A 21,187-nucleotide genomic window follows, 5' to 3' on the forward strand; every position below is an offset into this window, starting at 1 on the left:
TAAAACAAAGAAAGAAAAAAAAGAAAATTTTCGCAGTTGCCGTTCGCGTTTTGTTCTTCCCTACTCCAAAACCGAAACGAAACTTCTCTCTGTCTAAAAAGCGCAGTTTCAACTCTCTCTCTCATCGCTTCGCCGGAATCTCGCCACCTCCGTCGCCGGAAAGGTGAGACTCGGAGCTCGCGAGTCGTGACGCCGACTCGAGGTTACTACTCTGTTCTTTTTCGTTTTTTTTTTCTTGATCCGTGTTTTGAATTGAATTGCTGGTTCTTGCTGGTTTTTCTGAAGTGTTTTGTTTGCAGTTACGGTTTTCTCGGGAACCGGACGAGCCCGATCGTTTTCGCGTTTTGAACGCTCGTTTTGCGTTTTTTGTTCGGTTTTGTGAATTGGTGGGTGTGCGTTTGGTGGTTCGGAAGGGAATTGTTAAACGACGGCGTCGTTTACGTGAAGTTTAATAATGTGATGATTGCTTGAATTTGATTATGAGTCTCAGGCTTCAGTTACCTTTATTGATTTTAACATCACCGTATTGGGATTTAACAGTTCTGAATCCCAATCTTTTTTTTATGGGATTTATTTTCTTATGTGATAATCTTTTGTTTTAGAAAAAAATATGATCAGATTTTTTTTTTGTTTTTGTATTATATGCTCTCTGTTTAGTGCTTCTTTTGGGCTATAGTTTTTTTTTTTAATTTAGTTTGTGGTGTTGGAAAATGGAAAGTGTTTTTGAAGAGATAACTCAAAACAAGGTGATTTTCCTTTAAATAGATTTTTTTTTGGTACTTTGGCTTGATGAGGCTTCGAAGCACTTTTTCAAGAGTAAAGTGGTAGGATATAATACATCTCTGTATTTTGATTGAAATTTCCAGACCATTTTGTATTATGTGGGGGTTTATCATATTTTGATCAAGGGGATACAAAAAAAAAATCATATTTTGATCACACAACACGGTTTTATTTTTCACTGTTTCACACGTATTGTGAACTTGTAGAATAGTGTGTGAACTGTGAAGTTGGATTCCTACAGAGTTCCTACATGCTGAGATTTACACTAGCTTTGTAGTTTGAGCTGTGGGAATCAATGCCATAAAGATTAGTGCATGCGTATAGCATTATCTGTAATCTTTGGGGAATAGAATCTCTGTTTATATTTGGGTGTGCCTAAGTTCCTATAGATAAGATAAGATGAAATGACATTATCATTTTTAAAGGGAATCCATCTGCTTTTTCTTATGTGGTGGTTCATGATTTAGGATGTAGAGTTAAATTAGAAGAGATTTTTCGCAAACAGAATTGAAATTTTGTGGTATTCCTGGGAGTATCATGGTAATTTCATGTTAGCACTTTTAAGGAGTTGGGAAAAGGATTTTGGGATAAACCACAACCACTGGTCGAGCAATCTTAGATCAGGATTTATGTATTAATGGAGGATAGAACAATATAACAGCAGTTTTGTGATGTTTGCTGTTTTGTGACTGCCAGATTTTGTTTTCTGGTGTGGTGTCAATATTAAAGATGCAATCTCTGTTTACTCGATGCTCACTGTGTTTGTCTCGTACCAAAAATGGGAGAATAGCATAGTGAGGATGGATGTGTGTCTTCTGGAAATGTTATATCATCATGTATGTCATAAGTGGTTCACTTTACATTTCATTTTTGCCGTCATTGACACTGATTCACAAATATTGTTTTACTTATTTGCTCAGTTGTTTTTTGGAAGACTCGGGAGAAATAAATGCTATCAAGAATTTTCTAATTTTGTATACAACAAATTTGTCGTGACGACAATGATTATCATCTCAGTTAACATTTGCCTAACTGTTTCCTCCAGATAAATCCATGTGTCAGAGTTGGCATTCCTAGCTGACTTATATTTACTCTTGCCTTGCCCTTTTCATCTTTCATCACATCCTGGTGCTTATTGTTCAGCAGTCTACTATTTGAACCACTTTGATGATTTAAAATTGCGTTAATTGCTATTACTGAAGTAATTTTTGTTCTAGCAACTACATGAGAACCTTCAGTAAATGTTCCTGAAATGAAGTATTATGAGATTCATACCAGATAACTAGTGTTTGTTGATCCATGTGGAATGCAGTCGGTCAATTTTTTTACTTGGAGTCCAGCGATATGTTATTTGTAGGATACTTAATGGAAATGTTTGATATTCATATTTTTCTTTTTTTTGTATGAATTGATAGAAAGAATTGAAGAAAGATCCCCTTTCCCAGTCATGGCTTCAAGATCATATGCTAATCTCTTTGACTTAGCTAGTGGAGACTTTCTTGATTTTCCTTGCCCCCCAAGAGCCCTTCCGAGGGTTATGACCGTTCCTGGAATTATTTCAGACCTGGATGGTTATGGCTGTAACGACGGGGATTCAGATGTTAGCTCTTCTGGATGTAGGGAGCGGAAAATCATTGTGGCAAACATGTTGCCAGTGCAGGCTAAAAGAGATATAGAAACTGCTAAATGGGTCTTCAGTTGGGATGAGGATTCAATTTTATTACAATTAAAAGACGGTTTTTCTGCTGATACAGAGGTAATCTATGTGGGTTCTCTCAAGGTTGAAATAGATGCCTGTGAGCAGGATGCAGTTGCTCAGAGATTGCTGGATGAATTTAATTGTGTACCTACCTTTCTACCCCATGATCTCCAAAAAAGGTTCTACCTTGGATTTTGTAAGCAGCAACTTTGGCCTCTCTTTCATTATATGCTACCCATATGCCCAGATCACGGTGATCGCTTTGACCGTATACTTTGGCAGGCTTATGTTTCTGCAAACAAAATATTTGCAGACAAGGTCATGGAAGTAATTAATCCTGATGATGATTTTGTTTGGGTTCATGATTATCACTTAATGGTTTTGCCTACTTTCTTGAGGAAGCGATATAATCGGGTTAAACTTGGGTTTTTTCTGCATAGTCCTTTCCCTTCATCTGAAATCTACCGAACTTTACCAGTAAGGGATGAAATTTTGAGGGGATTGTTGAACTCTGATTTAATTGGCTTTCATACATTTGATTATGCTCGCCACTTTCTTTCTTGCTGCAGTAGAATGCTAGGTCTAGACTATGAATCTAAGCGGGGACATATAGGGCTTGATTACTTTGGCCGCACTATATTTATTAAAATCTTGCCTGTAGGCATTCACATGGGTAGGCTTGAATCTGTGTTAAATCTTTCGTCTACATCTGCTAAGCTAAAAGAGGTTCAGGAAGAGTTTAAGGATAAGAAAGTAATTCTTGGTGTTGATGACATGGATATTTTTAAGGGCATTAGTCTGAAACTTCTAGCTGTGGAGCATCTGCTGCAGCAGAATCCAGATTTGCAGGGCAAAGTTGTCCTAGTTCAAATTGTAAATCCTGCAAGGGGCTCAGGGAAGGATGTTCAGGAAGCAAAGAATGAAACATATTCAATTGCCCAGAGGATCAATGATACATATAGCTCAAATAATTATCAGCCAGTCATTCTCATTGACCGTCCTGTTCCTCACTTTGAGAAGAGTGCCTATTATGCTGTAGCTGAATGTTGCATTGTCAATGCTGTAAGGGATGGTATGAACTTAGTCCCATACAAATATATTGTCTGCAGACAGGGAACTGCTCAACTAGATGAAGCATTGGGTAGAAAAAGTGATTCTCCTTGTACAAGCATGCTTGTTGTGTCTGAGTTCATTGGTTGTTCACCTTCTCTTAGTGGGGCAATAAGGGTCAATCCCTGGAACATAGATGCCGTAGCCGATGCTATGTATGCAGCCCTGACTATGAGTGATTCAGAGAAGCAGTTGCGCCATGAGAAACACTATCGGTATGTGAGTTCTCATGATGTGGCATATTGGGCGCGCAGCTTTATGCTGGATTTGGAGAGAGCCTGCAAAGATCATTACACCAAAAGATGCTGGGGATTTGGTTTGGGCTTGGGGTTCAGAGTTGTTTCTCTTTCTCATGGTTTTAGGAAGTTGTCAGTTGACCATATTGTTTCAGCATACAAGAGAACCAATAGAAGGGCCATCTTTCTTGATTATGATGGTACTGTTGTACCACAGTCTTCCATAAGTAAAAACCCCAGCCCTGAAGTCATCTCCGTCTTAAATGCTCTATGTAACGATCCCAAGAATATTGTGTTCATTGTTAGTGGGAGGGGAAAGGATTCACTGAGTGAATGGTTTACATCATGCCAAATGCTGGGACTTGCAGCAGAACATGGGTACTTTTTAAGGTATGTCATTTTAATGTCAGGAAGATTGGGCTACTTTGCATCTCCCTCTTTGTTCCCCTCCTTTCCCTCAAAAAAAGTATAACAAGGTTTTTTTCTTCTTTTAATGGTTGCAGGTGGAACAAAGATTCTGAATGGGAAGCAAGTCACTTGTCTGCAGACCTTGATTGGAAAAAGATGGTGGAACCTGTCATGCAGTTGTATACAGAATCAACCGATGGTTCTAATATTGAAGTTAAGGAGAGTGCTTTGGTGTGGCATCATCAAGATGCAGACCCTGATTTTGGTTCTTGCCAAGCCAAAGAATTGTTGGATCACTTGGAAAGTGTGCTTGCTAATGAACCAGCAGCTGTTACGAGAGGCCAGCATATTGTTGAAGTTAAGCCACAGGTATTTTCCTAATTCCTTCCCCTCATCTTCGTGGATGTAAAACACAGGCTGGAGTGGACTTAATCAAAGCATTGCTTTGCTCTCTGCAGGGAATAAGCAAGGGTTTGGTAGCTGAACAGGTTCTTATGACCATGGTTAATGGTGCCAATCCACCAGATTTTGTGCTGTGCATTGGAGATGATAGGTCCGACGAGGACATGTTTGAGAGCATTTTGAGGACGGTTACGTGCCCGTCATTACCATCAGCTCCAGAGATCTTTGCCTGCACTGTGGGTAGGAAGCCTAGCAAGGCCAAGTATTTTCTTGATGATGCTTCTGATGTTGTGAAGTTGCTTCAGGGCCTTGCTGCTTCATCCAATCCAAAACCCAGGCTTCTTGCTCATTCTCAAGTCTCTTTTGAGAGCACAGTTTGAGTTATAGACAAGTTAAGACAGCATTTATTGGTCTTCTCCTGTGAATCAATGAAATTTTTGGTTATTAATCTTAACCTGACAAACAAATGGTGCGGATCTAATTCTTTTTTGGGCTCCTGAACCGGTTTGCGTGGCATCGATCTGGGAGGTTTTTTGTTAAATAGTGCGGTTCATTGGTGCCTAACAATTCTTCTCTTGTACATGGTAACATCAATTGTTATATTTGCTGGTGCCACCGAGAGATTTCGTTGTGCTTAGAACTGTTAGATCTTATTATCATCGTTGTTTGCACTGAACAATGGGGGCACCGAAACCTGTATAGTTACAATATTTTTGTTGCAATACATAAAATGCATTTCTGGTTTGAGATCTCTTCAACTTGGTATATCTGCAGAAAAGCGAATACGAGGAGTGATACACAATTTTTTGATGATTTTTTTAATGTTTTTTATTATTGACTAAAATTTATAAGAAATTAAAAAATCACGAGTTTTATTCATTTAATAAAAAAGTGAGGCTTACAAAATTGTGATTATAAATAAATTTTAACTAATAACAGAGTGATCTTAGTACTTTTCAAATGGATGTTTATGCCTTTTATTATGGGTATTGTAATTTTTTTTCTTTTTTTTTTCTATTTCCTACGGGCCCAAAGAGCATGTAAGTTTTACTGTGGAAGAAAGTTTTGTCTACAGCAAAAGCCGAGAGGAAAATTCTTTATGATTAATTTAACGAATTTAATATAATTTACTATTAAAATTAATAACTAATAAGTGTTTGGTATCTCAGTAAAAAAGAAAATCTCTCAACAATAGTGCTAAAAAGAAATAAAGTTGCTTTTGCTTTTAGGTTGTGTTTAGACGAAGGATTTTAGTATTCTAAACAAATTTAAATTCTTACAATTTCAATTGCTTTAATAGAAATTGTTTTATTTTCAAATATTCTTACTTCGATAAATTAATTAATTTTTATATTTTTTATTTTGATAAAATAGAGTTTAATGGTGTTGTAACAATATAAATTAATTTTACAGTATCATTCTATCATAAATCACATTTGATAAGAATTTTAAAATATTTTTATAAAAATCAATAAATTTATCATAAATAATAATATATAATTGAATGATTGAATGATCGTGTCAAAATATTTTACATTAAGAGTAGTCCTTTTTTCTCATAAAAATAACCAAATTCTTTTATTTTTTTTTAAAATTTTGTATTTGAATAAAATAATTAAATTCCTTATATTTATAAAGTATTTTATTCAAAATAAAATAATTAATTTATCTTCCTTTAAAACTTCTATTATTTAAATAAAAAATTATTTTTTTGACAATGATTTTATTTTGAATACAGACACACGTATTCTTCTCCAATTATATTTTTAATTTTTTTAACTTAGAACAAAAACATAATTTTGCCTATGAGTTGCCTAAAAACATTTAAATTTAAATATGTTGTTTAAATTGAGTAAAAATAAAATTGAGAGTTGAATTATTTAGTCAAAAAAGAATAAATGAAAAATAGAGTGAAAATAAAATATTAAACATATGAAATTATTGATTCACCTTTTACCCAGTACGAACACATACGTACCTGAGGAAGACTTTGCAAAACTGCAACGCATACTTGAAGACCATTGAGCACTCAGAAAGGGTAGAAAAGTAAACATGGACTTGCTCACACTTTTGTCACGTGATGAAGCATTAGAAAATGGAGTCAAACCTTTACCCAACAACTTAATTTATTTTGTAACGCCAAACGTCCATCCAAAATTGCGTTCCTAAATCGCCGCTACCGAACACAGCCGTAGACTTTTAATTCATTCCGCTGCGTTTCTTTCTCTGCACTTCAAAGTTCAAACCCTAGCGAAGCATCCACTGTCGCCGTCGCACACTCGCACGCCGCTCACAGGTCCGTCCGTGACGGTGACTTTATCCCTCCCCCTCTCTCTATTTATCATGATCGAAACTCATTAACCCACTTGCTTGCGTTTTTCATTATTCTCTTATTATTTCGCTTCTGTGCATTCGATAAGAAAAATCCAACCCCACAAACGTTGCATTTTACACTGCAAAAACACAATAAGGAAGACGAAATAAAACTGAATGAAACGTTTTTTTTTTTAATATTTTTTTGTTTTTTGTTTTGGGTTTGATATTTAGTAATGTTCAGGTTTATGGGCTACGCTGATGTCCTGAATTTGTTGTTGGCCGTGGTGGTTTGGTGCACTGCTTACGTTACTGTTGTAGTTCTCGCTTCCTTTCGAGCCGTTTGCACTTTCTGAAACCTTGCAATTTCATTGATAACATGGGTTATGCACAGCTTGTCATAGGTCCTGCTGGTAGTGGCAAGGTAATTTTATTGTTTTTGCCATGTCAAGGTTTTAAATTCTGGTTACATCACAATCAAGGTTTGAAGTATCGGTCACGGTCGTGCTTGTTGATATCATGGGAAATTGCGGACAAATGTGGCCCATGTGGTCTCAATTGTGGTCCCAATTGCGGTCGCGGACAGTTAAAAAATAACCTTGATATTGCAGCCCAAATCACAGTCACTGACTGTTTTTTAAAACCTTGATCAAAATGTAAATTTGCAATTAGTGTGGAAAACTGCTAACAAATGTGGCTGCAATTGCAGTTTAGATAGTTCTTGCTTCCATTGCAGTTTTGGAACCTTGTTATGTATGTATGTATGTATGTGTAGTTATGTACTTGGCATGTGCTTTGTTTGAGATACTTAACAGTGTGTGTGTGTGTGTGTTGTGTGTGCGCATCTTGCTTTTTGCAATCAGTCCACGTATTGCTCAAGTTTGTATGAACACTGTGTTGCTGCACGGCGATCGATACATGTTGTGAATCTTGACCCTGCTGCTGAAAATTTTGACTATCCTGTTGCGATGGGTAAGTAGAATTTGTTATTATGTTGTTATTTCTTTCACGGGTTTGGAGTTTTGTGATTTGCGGAGCTTGACTTGACTTTCTTGGGTTGACATGCTTGCAGATATAAGGGAACTCATTTCCCTAGATGATGTTATGGAGGAACTTGGATTGGGTCCTAATGGTGGTCTTGTCTACTGCATGGAGTATCCTTTTTTTTGAAGGGTTGTTGTCTATTTTCTTTACAACCTTCTTTGAAACAGTGATTTCTCTTCATTGTTGTTTTCAGGCTGCCTTAAGTAGAGATTACATTTACTAGTACAGTTTGTCTCTCAGTATTTCTCTGTTTCACCTTTTCCCTTTATTTACTTTTGTTTGCAATTCACTGTTTTAAACTTTTGATTTAAAATTTTATTGCCTTAATAATAATATTTAGACACCTTGAAGATAACCTAGATGATTGGCTCACTGAGGAACTGGACAATTATTTAGATGATGATTACTTGGTTTTCGACTGCCCTGGTATTCATGCTCTTCTCTCTGCCAATTTTGTTATTTATATGTATATGCTTTTGTATTCAAAGTATGACATTTTGAGAATATTGTGATTATGAGGTGATAATATTGTTATAATTATAAAATGCAATAACGCTTATGAAAGGCCACAAAATCAGAATGGGTGGTAGCCTTGTATAATGAACTACTTAAATTTGTTCTTTTAGAACAAAAAGGTTGTATTGCCAGTTTCTAGAATGTTGAAGATTATCTTAAAAATAAAGTTTTATGGTTGACCTGACAGATCGTGACCAATCAACTATGCTTTGTAATGTTTTGCAGGTCAGATAGAACTATATTCACATGTCCCAGTGCTTAAGAATTTTGTGGAACATTTGAAACGGAAAAATTTTAGTGTTTGTGCTGTTTACTTACTTGATTCACAGGTTTGTGGTAGTTTGTTGAGAAAATATTTTCTTTTAAGTTATTGGCTCTCTCATATTCCTATAGACTTCCTGTTATTGTATATTTTAATTATTATCTTTGTTGACTCTAATAATATTAAAATGTTTTCCAGTTCATGACAGACGTGACCAAGTTTATAAGTGGATGCATGGCATGTCTTTCTGCGATGGTTCAACTTGAACTACCTCATGTTAATATCCTCTCAAAGATGGACCTTGTGACTAAAAAGAAGGATCTTGAAGAGTATTTACTATTACTAAAACTTCTTTCCCAAATTTGTCTTCTCCATTTCATTCATTTAAATTCTAATATACTTTTGCTCTTAGTTTTTTGGATCCAGAGCCCACCTTTTTATTGTCTGAATTGAATCAACGGATGGGTCCTCAGTATGCAAAGCTGAATAAGGCTTTGATTGAATTGGTAGGTAATCTATGATTTTTTATAAGTTATGCCTTTTCCCCCTTTTCCCACTAATATTAGTATTTAAGTTAAAACTGTACCTGCTGGTTTTCAATGTTCAATCATTGATTAATCAATGTCCTGGTGATATGTCATCTCATGTTATATTTGACAACAAAATAGCAATTTACACTTAAGTCATTCAGGCGTTGGGGTGTTGTAGAATGTGAGGGTACTGCCAGGGGGCATAGATAGCAATTTTAATAGAATTTTTATAGACTGAAGTATAGTTGATTTATGTAGATAATGGTCTAATAAGTATTTGAGTTGATTCAATTGATTCTTATTTTTTATAAGAATAATACTTGGGTGATGCTTAGCAAGTATTAATGATGATTGCACTTTGGGCAAGATTACCAGGGAGAGACATTCCTTCTTTAAATATGATATTTTGGCTGAGTGTGTTTGTACTCACTCCTTTAAATATGACATTTGGCTGAGTGTGTTTTTACCCATGATTTTCGCATAGGCCATTTTTTTAATAATTTTTTTTTCCAAATTTGTCAATATATTTTATTTTTCCCCCCCTAAAATAACAAGTCATGTATCTATTAAACTTACCCCATCCTGCTATGATATTCAATTATTCATGGTGCTCCTCACCTTTAGTCACTGTGCCCTAATTAATCACCTCTTCAACGTAGGTTCCTTTCAACTCATTCCCATATCCCTTCTTAGGACACTCATTCTTGATTTTTCTCTTACCACTGAGGTTTCCTAGAAATGCTGATTAAACTCTGTGCCACTTTGTTTTGGTTCCATCAGTTTATTTATTTATGCATTCCTTTTGAACAGGTAAATAACTATAGCATGGTGAGTTTTATACCATTAGACTTAAGGAAGGAAAAAAGGTACACTCTTATGTCTTTTCCTTGAATTTTCTAGCTACCTGTTCATTTATTGAATAATCTTATACTGCGGGCATATAAGGGATATAATTTTGCTCCTGGCTGTGATTGTTATTGGGTATGTGACAGTGATGATGCTGATATATTAAAATCGAATGGTATGAACTGAAGCAAGCGAAAATTATTTTTACCAAAAATGAAAAATATAATATGGAATAAATTAAACTGTTAAAGTTGATGATAGTACCATGGAGACACATTGTGTTTATTGGCCCAAGAAGGCTCTACAAGTTTACACATGGATGCCTAAGGCCAACACTTAGCTTAATTGTAATTTAGATGAGGCACAGGTGAGTGGAGGGAAAGTCAGTTACAAAGATATACATATGATATCAGGATAATTGTGGGGGAAGGAGTGGACATGTTTTATCTTAGCTTATAGCTGGGGTCTGGGGTCATAGGAACTACCCTTGGCTGGGAGCAAACATTGCTCGTATGTTATTATTGTACTTTCTTATTTTTCTCAATCAATACAAATTACCATTTTATTAGCTAGTAACTGATTCCTATCAGTTGAACTCAAACGATGGTTCTCTGGTTTAGTGGTTGAAACAAATAGAAGATACAGCTTTTGAATACTTTGGGAAGAATACAAGTGTCATTACTTAAGAAAATATGATTGCTTTTATTGTCTTCGCGAGATATATGAAGTATGCTGTGCTCTGCAATTAACATTCTAATTTGCTTGTGACTTAGAATTCTAACTTGAACTGTTCAAGTTTGCTGCATTCCATTGTATTTTACCTGTCTCTGTAGAACATTTTACCTTGCCCTGATATCAGGTTTTGGGTATATTGTATTGAGTGGGGGATTTTTAACTATTTTTCAACCTTGGTGCAGCTTGTGTGTGTTTCCTCATATGATATCTTGAATTATTTTAACTAGGCCTTAAAGTGGTTTTATGTCATTAATTTGGAAAGTTATGTGGTTATATTACTATTTACATTGATTTTGATCAATCACGTTCACTCTTAAACAACCAAAGTAATCTTAGAGATTTGGTAAACTACAGGAATTACTTACTCTTCGTAGTTATCTTTAAAGTCCATGCTAGTCTCACATCCTTTGTTTCATTTGTTTAAAACTCCATGTTCAAAATGAAGTCATTATTTTTGTTTTATACTTATTATTGGATTGTTCTTATCTACAGTATACAATATGTACTGGCCCAAATTGACAACTGCATTCAATATGGAGAAGATGCAGATGTGAAGGTTAAGGATTTTGACCCTGAGGATGATGAGTAGCCAATCCCCTTCTGCAACACTGCTTGGTATAATTGAAAGTTCTGCTTAACTTCGACATTATGGTGTACCAAGCTGAAGTTGTTAATATGTAGTATCTCATTAGATTGTTTTAATGTGAATTGAGGAAGTTGAACATTTATACAGTTTATCCTCTAAATGGGATGAAAAATTGGCTAGCTTGATCATTCTCTTGCCATTACTGCTTCCTTTCTGGGAATTTTATGACTTTGGTCGCAAGAGTAAAAATCTGATGGCAAAGTAGACAATGCAAGAATGAGAAGGATGAATTTGTATGATGAAAATATTGACTGAGCCTGTTTGAATACAAGGCTAGCTGAGTTTTTGTGAGCATGACACTAAAAGGTAAACGTATTTGTCACGTACAGGAAAGAACTAGTGAACTGGGATTAGCTGTAGTTTTACTATATACAACAGAGAATTTAATTTACGTTGTATTTTAAAGTATTATTTTACTAAAATTAAAGCATAACTTTTTTTTTCAAATATTCTCATTAAAGTTAAAATAACCACATCATGTGTCAATCCGAGCCTGATACACCGTGATGAATTTTAGTAGCATGTATTATATATGATGCTCAATTATCACACGCTCATAACACAATAACTGAAAAACAAGCTCAAACAATAATCAAGCATGTGTTTAAAAATTAAGGAGGTTGAATCCAAACTCATTACACTGATAATATATATGCATTGGAGAATAGGCACGTGCATCTACAAGAATACCCTGACGTTTTAGTTAGTAGGCATCTTGTAGACTGATGGTAGGGAGAAAGTTAACATATGACTAAGGTATTTATAAAATCAGTGTTAGTGAGTTGCCACTAAGTCATGAGCTAATATACATGATCACCCTTAACTTAACTACCTGTGAGATGCAAAGAGTGCTGGAAAAAAGGGGGGAATATTTTGGAATAGTGGCGTGATCATTGTGACCTATAGTAGGTGCTAAAGTTGGATTTTATCAACTTAGCATGTTTGTTGGGGACTTGAATCCTAGATCAATAAGGTAATATAGCCTAAACATCAGATTAGACCTAGATTGTTGAGTGGATTCAAAATAATTGATTTTTTTTCCACTAACATACATAGTTATATGATGTCATCTTTTAAGTTTATAATGGATTAATCTTCTCAAGAGAAAACAAGATTTCTCTGGTGACTGATTTCCTTTACAATATTTAATAAAGTATTTCGAATGCAAATTTGTTTTCTTACAACAATAATTAGTCACCCATCACTAACCAAAAGAACTTAAGGCATGCCCCAACCGTTGATCCTTGTAAAGGAGGACACTCGTCTCTAGTCTATGTGGAAGGCATTACTCCCTTCAAATAGGCAACCACCTCGTAAATGTTTTGCCCAACTTACACCTGTAAATAGCAATGTTACTCTGCCACAAAGATTATATAATATCTTCACCTCAAATTTTTACTAGCATGAGTGTCGCAGTCTATGCAGGCAGTTACGACCTACATTGTAATGAGAATGCACAAATGCATCCCATCATTTTCAAAAAAAAGTTATATGTAATTTTTTTTTAGTTTAATGTCTATGAACTAATAGTGTGAAATAATTTTATATTATCATTTAATCATAAATCACTATTTGAATTACTTTAAGATAATTATTTTAAAAGTCAACAAATTTATCATACATGATAGATTGTGATTGAATGACTATGTAATTTTTTTTACAATTTTCAATACATAACCTTTTTTCTCCATTTTTTAATATACTTTGCACTCCTATTTTTTTTTTATATTTGAACTCACTAACCTCAATTTCTCACTCATCTTTATATCTATTATTATTATTATTATTATTATTATTATTATTATTATTATTATTTACTTTTAAATAGATGACCTTGTTAGAATTTATGTCTCATGTGAGAGGCATGTGACTTATGTAGGGACTAATAAGTAAATAATTAACGATTAAGGACTAAATTGTAATTGGGCTTAATAGGAGAAGTTTTATCGGACTGCGGTAAGACCGGCGATTTTGTACGGAACAGAATGTTGGGCGGTCAAGAGCCAACATGAGAATAAAGTAGGTGTAGCGGAGATGAGGATGTTGCGGTGGATGTGTGGTAAGACTCGACAGGATAAAATTAGAAACGAAGCTATTAGAGAGAGGGTTGGAGTAGCGCCTATTGTAGAGAAGATGGTGGAAAATAGACTTAGGTGGTTTGGGCATGTAGAGAGAAGACCGGTAGACTCTGTAGTGAGGAGAGTAGACCAGATGGAGAGAAGACAAACAATTCGAGGCAGAGGAAGACCCAAAAAGACTATAAGAGAGGTTATCAAAAAGGATCTCGAAATTAATGGTTTGGATAGAAGTATGGTACTTGATAGAACATTATGGCGGAAGTTGATCCATGTAGCCGACCCCACCTAGTGGGATAAGGCGTTGTTGTTGTTGTTGTTGTTGTGGGCTTAATAGGAGAAGTTTCTAGGGTTGACTGCTACTTGATGGGAGTAGTGGTTATAAAAGGGGCTTAATACCCACTAACGTGAAATAAGGTCCCCTTCCTGACCAGAAAAGTGTTCTCTCTCACTCATAGTCATCACTAACGGAGAGAGGCATAAAAGAAAGGTCAAAGGAAGTGAAATCTTATTTCTCTCATTTTCCAAGGAGATCAAAGTGCACCGGAGAGAAGTTCCTATGGAGAAAGGTACAAGTCTTCCTATGGAGAAAGGTACACATCATTATCTATTGTTGTTTATTGATTGTTTGTGAGAACCATAGGTTTCAAGATCCTGTTGTTTCCTATCATTGATAGTCTAGGAAACCCCTTAAGAATTTTTACATGTGGTATCAGAGCATGTGTTATGAAATTTATGATTCTCCAAGAATGATTTAATTTCTCTTAATTATGCATGAACCCTAATTATGAAATTTAGGGATAATTTAATTTCTCTCAATTATGTATGAACCCTAATTATGAAATTTAGGGATAATTTAATTTCTCCCAATTATGCATAAATCCTAATTATGAAATTTAAGAATTTTATTTTCCGCTGCATGTATTGTTTTATTGGTAATATTTTATTATTGTTGAATACCAATTTTTGGAGAAAGTATAAATATTATGTAAATTTGGAGAAAACCATTGTGGCTGCCACTATCTATTTATAATGGAAAAAGAAAGCGTGAGTTGCAATTCCAATTCATGGAAAAGCTATGGCTGCTACAGTAGGTTAGTAAGTGAAGGAATTTTGAAAAGTTGCGCGCTGCGTAGGTATGTTTGTTCCTATAAGAAATTTTGGAAATTGCTATTTGCAACCTTATGTTTGCTATTTTCAATCCCACTTTTTTTTTTATTTTTTTTCTTTCGAAAAAGTTATTGTTGAACGTGATTAAAGGATTGAAAGTTTATGTTCTGCAATTAAATTAATGTGAATATTTTACAATTATTGGTAGCAGTAAATATATGTATATGCTACATAGCTTGAACGTGTTTGAATGTAAAAACACAAATAAATGCAAATATTATTTTATGGTCTGGAATGAAATTAATAGAATGACTATGAATTGTTAATAGCAATAAGTATGTGCAGGCCATATATATTTGGTTGGAATTAAATGTATGTTGAATTTGTTAGTCACCAAAGTGGCCAAATTTGTAAGGTTATTTAATTCCAAATTAATGATTATTTCAATTATACTTGGTTGGAATTAAATGTATGTTGAATTTGTTAGTCACCAAAGTGGCCAAATTTGTAAGGTTATTTAATTCCAAAATTAATGATTATTTTGATTACTCATAGAATAATGGATGCTAAATTATATGGTTATTGGTTTATGGGTAATTGAAATTCATTGTTATAAGGCATTTATGGATCGCCCAAAGGTTGATTAGTTGTTCTTATAATTAGTGAATATAATTGTAGGCGATTTGTGTGTATCATTAGTTTTATTTATATGCCCAAAGGAAATAGATACTACTAAATGGTGCATATTTAATTGCCAAATAATGTTAAAATTTTATTAGCATCATTATGTTTGTATGTTGTGTGTTGATGTATCATCCAAATGAGAACATCAATATACATTGACTGTTATCTGAATGAATCATATGTATGACATGTATTTTATGTCTCAAAACACTTATGTGAATTTTATTATGTAATACATGTTTTGAATTCATTGGATTCTTATGTATCATCTGAGCCAATTTTAATGGGCTTAACTTCTCTGACAGAAATGAGCAAGTTCAATTTCACCTTAGTGTTTTGGATCATGATCTTGCTATGTTGGAAGAGAAGTTTTTTACTATTATTGATGTTAGTAGCAGTGAAGAGAAAGTTCATTGTAAAACTTGGGAAAGATGTAACAGACTCAGCCTAATGTTGATGAGAATGACTGTTGCAGAAAGTATTAAGACAACTCTCCCTAAAATCGAAAGTGCTAAAAAGTTTATGGGATTAGTAAGAGAGTATTCTCAAACAGCTGATAAGTTTGTTGTTGGGACATTAATGAGTACATTGACCACCATGAAGTTTAATGGTTCACGTACTATGTATGAACATGTCATTGAGATGACAAACATTACAGCAAGACTTAAGACCTTGGGAATATAATGGCTGTGAATGAGAACTTTCTTGTTCAGTTTATTCTAAACTCATTACCGTCTGAGTTTGGCCCGTTCTAAATGAACTATAATACCGTGAAAGATAAATGGAATGTGCATGAATTGCACAGTATGTTAGTTCAGAAAGAAACGAGGCTTAAGAATCAAGGAAGTCACTTAGTCCATTATGTTAGCCACCAAGGGAATCAAGGAGCTTGAAAAGAAATTTATGAAGAAGCATGATAAAGGCAAAGGGTCATTAAAGAATAATGACGACTCTTTGCAAATCCAGAAGAAAGGTATCAAAGGGCAATAATTGTCAATTTTGTTAAATTAAGACATTTCCAAAAGGATTGTCTAAAATGTAAGTCTTGGTTCGAAAAGAATGGTGAGCTTAATACTCATGTATGTTTTGAATCAAACTTAACTGTAGTTTCCCATGATACATGATGGATTAATTCTGGAAGTATGACTCATGTTTCTAACATTATGCAGAGATTCCTTACAATCCAAACCATAAGCCCAAATGAGAAGTTCATTTTCATAGGGAATGAAGTGAAAGCTCTAGTGGAAATAGTTGAAACTTATTATTTAAAACGCAACACTGGACATCGTTTAGATTTACTGGAAACTCCTTATGTACCTAGTTTATCTAGGAATTTAGTTTCATTATCTAAACTTGAAGTTACTGCATACTCTTTTAATTTTGGTAATGGATGTTTCAATTTATTTAAGCATAATCATCTCATTGGTACTGGTATTCTTGTGATGGTTTATATAAATTGGAAATAGACAGTTTGTATGCTGAAACTGTTTTAACTCTGCATCATAATGTTGGCACTAAACATAGTTTAGTGAATGAACGATATGCTTTCTTGTGGTATAAACGTTTAGGTCACATTTATAGAGAAAGGATGGAAAGATTAATAAAGAATGAAATTCTTCCTTATCTAGATTTTACGGATCTAAATATTTGTGTGGGTTGTATTAAGGGAAAACAAGCAAAACATACAAAGAAAGGAGCTACAAGAAGCACTCAGCTTCTTGAAATTGTGCATACTGATATTTGTGAACCTTTTGATATTAGTTCTTTCGGAAAGAAAAGATACTTTATCACCATTATTGATAATTATTCACATTATGGTTATGTCTACTTGCTGCCTGAGATTTCTCAGGCAATGAATGCCATAGAAATTTACTAGAATGAAGTAAAAAGGCAATTAGACAGAAATGTGAAAATTATTAGATATGATAGAGGTGATGAGTATTACGGAAGATATGATGAAACTGGGCAACACCCAGGTCCATTTGCTAAGCTTGTTCAGAAACGTGCATTTGTGTGCAATACACAATTCCCGGTACACCACAACAAAATGGTGTATCAGAAAGGCGGAATAGAACTTTAATGGATATGGTTAGGAGTATGTTAATCAATTAGACTTTATCCGTATCCTTGTGGATGCATACCTTGAAAACTGCCATGTAGTTGTTGAACAGGGTTCCTAGTAAGGTAGTTCCAAAGACACCTTTTGAGCTGTAGACAAATAGGATACCTAGTATAAGGCACCTGCATGTTTGGGGTTGCCAGGCAGAAATAAGGATTTATAATCCGCAAGAAAGAAAATTGGATGCAAGAACAATCAGTGGATATTTCATTGGTTATCCAGAAAAGTTAAAAGGGTATATGTTTTATTGTTCTAATCATAGTATGAGAATTGTCAAAACTGGAAATGCAAGGTTCATTGGAAATGATGAAATCAGTGGGAGTACAGTTCCACGAGAAATGGAAATTAAAGAAGTTAGAGTGTAAGTCCTTTTAGCTTATGCCTCTAACAGTAAGGTGATTGCTCCTTCAGTTATTGCTACAAAATTAATGAAGAGGAGCAACACAATAATGAACCCATGATGTATAATGAACCTATTATGGAAGAACCACAAGAAGTAACATTAAAGAGGTCTCAAAGAGAAAGGAGACCAGCTATTTCGAATGATTATGTGGTATTCCTACATGAAACAAAAACAAACTTAAGCATTAATGATAATGATCCAGTTTTGTTTTCACAAGCTATAAGTTGTGATAATTCTGAGAAGTGGTTAAATGTCATGAAAGAATAGATAAATTCCATGGAACATAATAGAGTTTGGGACCTTGTAGGATTACCAAAGGGTTGTAAGAGAGTTGGTTGTAAGTGGGTCTTCAAGACTAAACGTGACTCTCATGGCAACCTTGAACGTTACAAGGCTAGACTTGTTGCTAAGGAATTTACTTAGAAAGATGATATTGATTATAAAGAGACATTTTACCGGTCTCACGAAATGATTCTTTCAGGATTATTATGGCATTAGTAGCCCATTATGACTTGGAGCTACATCAGATGGATGTGAAAACTGCCTTTCTTAATGGAGATTTAGAGGAGAATGTTTGTATGGACCAACCAATGGGGTTCTCAATTGAAGGAAAGGAACACATAGTGTGCAAACTAAAGAAATCAATATACAGTCTTAAAGTAAGCTTCCCGCGAATGGTATTTGAGGTTTAATGATGCCATTGTTTCCTTTAAATTTAAGGCAAATACTGTTTATCAGTGTATGTATCTGAAGGTCAGTGGGAGTAAGGTTATTTTTCTAATTCTGTATATTGGTGATATCTTGCTTGCAACTAACGATCTTGGTCTTCTTCATAAGACTAAGAAATTTCTCTCTAGAAACTTTGAAGTGAAAGATATGGGTGAGGTAAGGTATGTGATAGGGATAGAAATATTCCATAATAGATCACAAGGATTGTCAGACTTATCTCAGAAAGTATATATATCGATAAAGTACTAGAGAGATTCAAGATGGAAAGGTATTTAACATCACCTATTCTAATTTAGAATGGAGACTAATTTAGTCTCGCAGAATGTCCTAGAAATGATATGGAACGAAAATAAATGAAAGCTATTTTGTATGCATCAGTTGTTGTTGCATCTGAAAGCTGAATTTGTAATATATTTTGACGCTACAGTTCAGATTAATTGGTTGCGGAACTTTATTTCAGGGCTTGGAATTGTCGACAGTATTGCTAGGCCGCTGAAAATGTATTGTGATAACTCCGCAACAATATTTTTTTGTAAGAACGACAAGTACTCTAAGGGTGCTAAGCATATAAAATTGAGGTACTTTGTCGTGAAGGAAGGAGTTCAAAAACAAAGAGTGTCAATAGAACATATTAGCACAAACCTTATGATAGTTGACCCTTTGAATAAGGGATTATTGCCCAAGACATTATAGAACATGTTGAAAGTATGGGCATTATTGTTATTGATGATCATTAAGTGTAATTTACCTTATGTAATTTTGCTGACACTCTGAGCTCAATTATGATATGTTTCTGATTACCTGTTCTCTATGTTTGCATGCATGTTTGTGTTAGAGTAATGTTAACAGGTTTTGTCTTGAATGAAGACATTATGTTGGACCAATTATGTACTCCTAACTAATGGTCACATTAAGGAGAAGACTAATTTGTAGTACATGGAAGGGACTATGTCGATTAGATGATGTACAACCGCCATGACTCAAATTGGTTCCTATTCTTAATCATGAAATTATGATGTACCCAATGTATAGAACAATTTAGTCAATTTTAATGCGCATTATGTTAGTTAATCTATTTATTTATTTAGTCCATAATGTTTATTAATGTCATATGAGCCAAGTGGGAGAATGTTAGAATTTATGTCTCATGTGAGAGGCATGTGACTTATGTAGGGACTAATAAGTAAATAATTAACGATTAAGGACTAAATTGTAATTGGGCTTAATAGGAGAAGTTTCTAGGGTTGACTGCTACTTGATGGGAGTAGTGGTTATAAAAGGGGCTTAATACCCACTAACGTGAAATAAGGTCCCCTTCCTGACCAGAAAAGTGTTCTCTCTCACTCATAGTCATCACTAACGGAGAGAGGCATAAAAGAAAGGCCAAAGGAAGTGAAATCTTATTTCTCTCATTTTCCAAGGAGATCAAAGTGCACCGGAGAGAAGTTCCTATGGAGAAAGGTACAAGTCTTCCTATGGAGAAAGGTACACATCATTATCTATTGTTGTTTATTGATTGTTTGTGAGAACCATAGGTTTCAAGATCCTGTTGTTTCCTATCATTGATAGTCTAGGAAACCCCTTAAGAATTTTTACAGACCTGACTTGGAGTCTTGGGTCTGTCATTGTATGCAGGTATCACTCCTTTTGGCAGTTTGGACTCAATCAACCCTTAGGCCCCCTTGTCAAACAGTTTCTCAATGGCGGCTGGCCCACCTAGTACATAAGTCATAAGCCAATGATGCAACAATGATTATGCATGTTAGAATTTTGTTTATTTTTTTCCTCCAACCTTAAATGATTTTGGGACTTATCCCCTTAAGGATTGAATTCAGTTATTGGCCTTGTGGTAGGGGCGAAATAGCCGTGTTCCAATAGCCACTAAGTGTATGCTTAGTAGAGTAGAAAGAAAAGAGATGAAAATAAAAAGAGATAAAAATTTTGAATTAAAGTAGAAAGTAAAACCATGTGTCATTTCACTCTTTTTTCATCCTCTTTCATTTCTACCAAACCAATTAAAAATATCAAATCTCATACCATTAGCCATCTTAAAACCTATCACCTAACGTTGAAATTCATGCAAGGATGAGGGAATCAAAGAAGAGAAAAAAAAAAGGGGGGGGCATCAATGGCCATTGATATGTGGAATAGTTTCTTTGCACTAGTCACCACCAAAGGACACAACACAATAAGACGAATATCACACTAGCTAGTTAGGTTGAGTGATTTTTGTACTTTTTACACTAATGAACTAGATATGGCGCTCAAGAGTCATTTATATAAGCCACACCTACCTAGTGCCTAGTGATAGATTCGTGGCATTTTTTATTTTCATTAAATTTGTACTTGCTTGCATAGGAATAGAAAAAATGAATGATCTAATGTAAACTATAGACATAAAAAAGAAATTCCCCTTTGGGCAAAGGTTGTACACATGCACCCACCTAGAATTTTTGGAAAAAAAGAAAAAATAATAATCATTGGCTACTTTTTGCCTGCTACTAATTGAACATCCTCGTTTTCCCAAAAACCAGGAG

The 21,187-nt window shown here is 34.6% G+C and overlaps 2 protein-coding genes across 4 annotated transcripts; both read left to right on the plus strand.

The window, feature by feature from the left end:
- Positions 1-5,389, plus strand: LOC114423175 (probable alpha,alpha-trehalose-phosphate synthase [UDP-forming] 10). 2 transcript variants are annotated; one of them, XM_028389815.1, is made up of 4 exons: positions 1-202; positions 2,199-4,218; positions 4,332-4,605; positions 4,695-5,389. In XM_028389815.1, exons 2-4 carry the CDS (start codon positions 2,231-2,233, stop codon positions 5,016-5,018), a joined length of 2,586 nt encoding a protein of 861 aa, XP_028245616.1. In that variant the 5' UTR covers positions 1-202; positions 2,199-2,230; the 3' UTR covers positions 5,019-5,389. The 2 variants fall into 2 exon arrangements, with proteins under 2 accessions (XP_028245616.1, XP_028245617.1); XM_028389816.1 differs by having other exon boundaries at positions 1-163.
- Positions 5,390-6,761: 1,372 nt separating this feature from the next.
- LOC114423176 (GPN-loop GTPase 3) lies at positions 6,762-11,902 on the plus strand. Of its 2 annotated transcripts, none has more exons than XM_028389817.1 (10): positions 6,762-6,934; positions 7,196-7,375; positions 7,815-7,923; positions 8,024-8,105; positions 8,336-8,421; positions 8,737-8,840; positions 8,972-9,102; positions 9,186-9,279; positions 10,114-10,169; positions 11,377-11,902. In XM_028389817.1, exons 2-10 carry the CDS (start codon positions 7,331-7,333, stop codon positions 11,471-11,473), a joined length of 804 nt encoding a protein of 267 aa, XP_028245618.1. In that variant the 5' UTR covers positions 6,762-6,934; positions 7,196-7,330; the 3' UTR covers positions 11,474-11,902. The 2 variants fall into 2 exon arrangements, with proteins under 2 accessions (XP_028245618.1, XP_028245619.1); XM_028389818.1 differs by having other exon boundaries at positions 6,765-6,948.
- The last annotated feature ends 9,285 nt before the right edge of the window (positions 11,903-21,187 follow it).

Source organism: Glycine soja, chromosome 8 (assembly GCF_004193775.1).
Source record: "Glycine soja cultivar W05 chromosome 8, ASM419377v2, whole genome shotgun sequence".
Lineage (NCBI taxonomy): Eukaryota > Viridiplantae > Streptophyta > Magnoliopsida > Fabales > Fabaceae > Glycine > Glycine soja.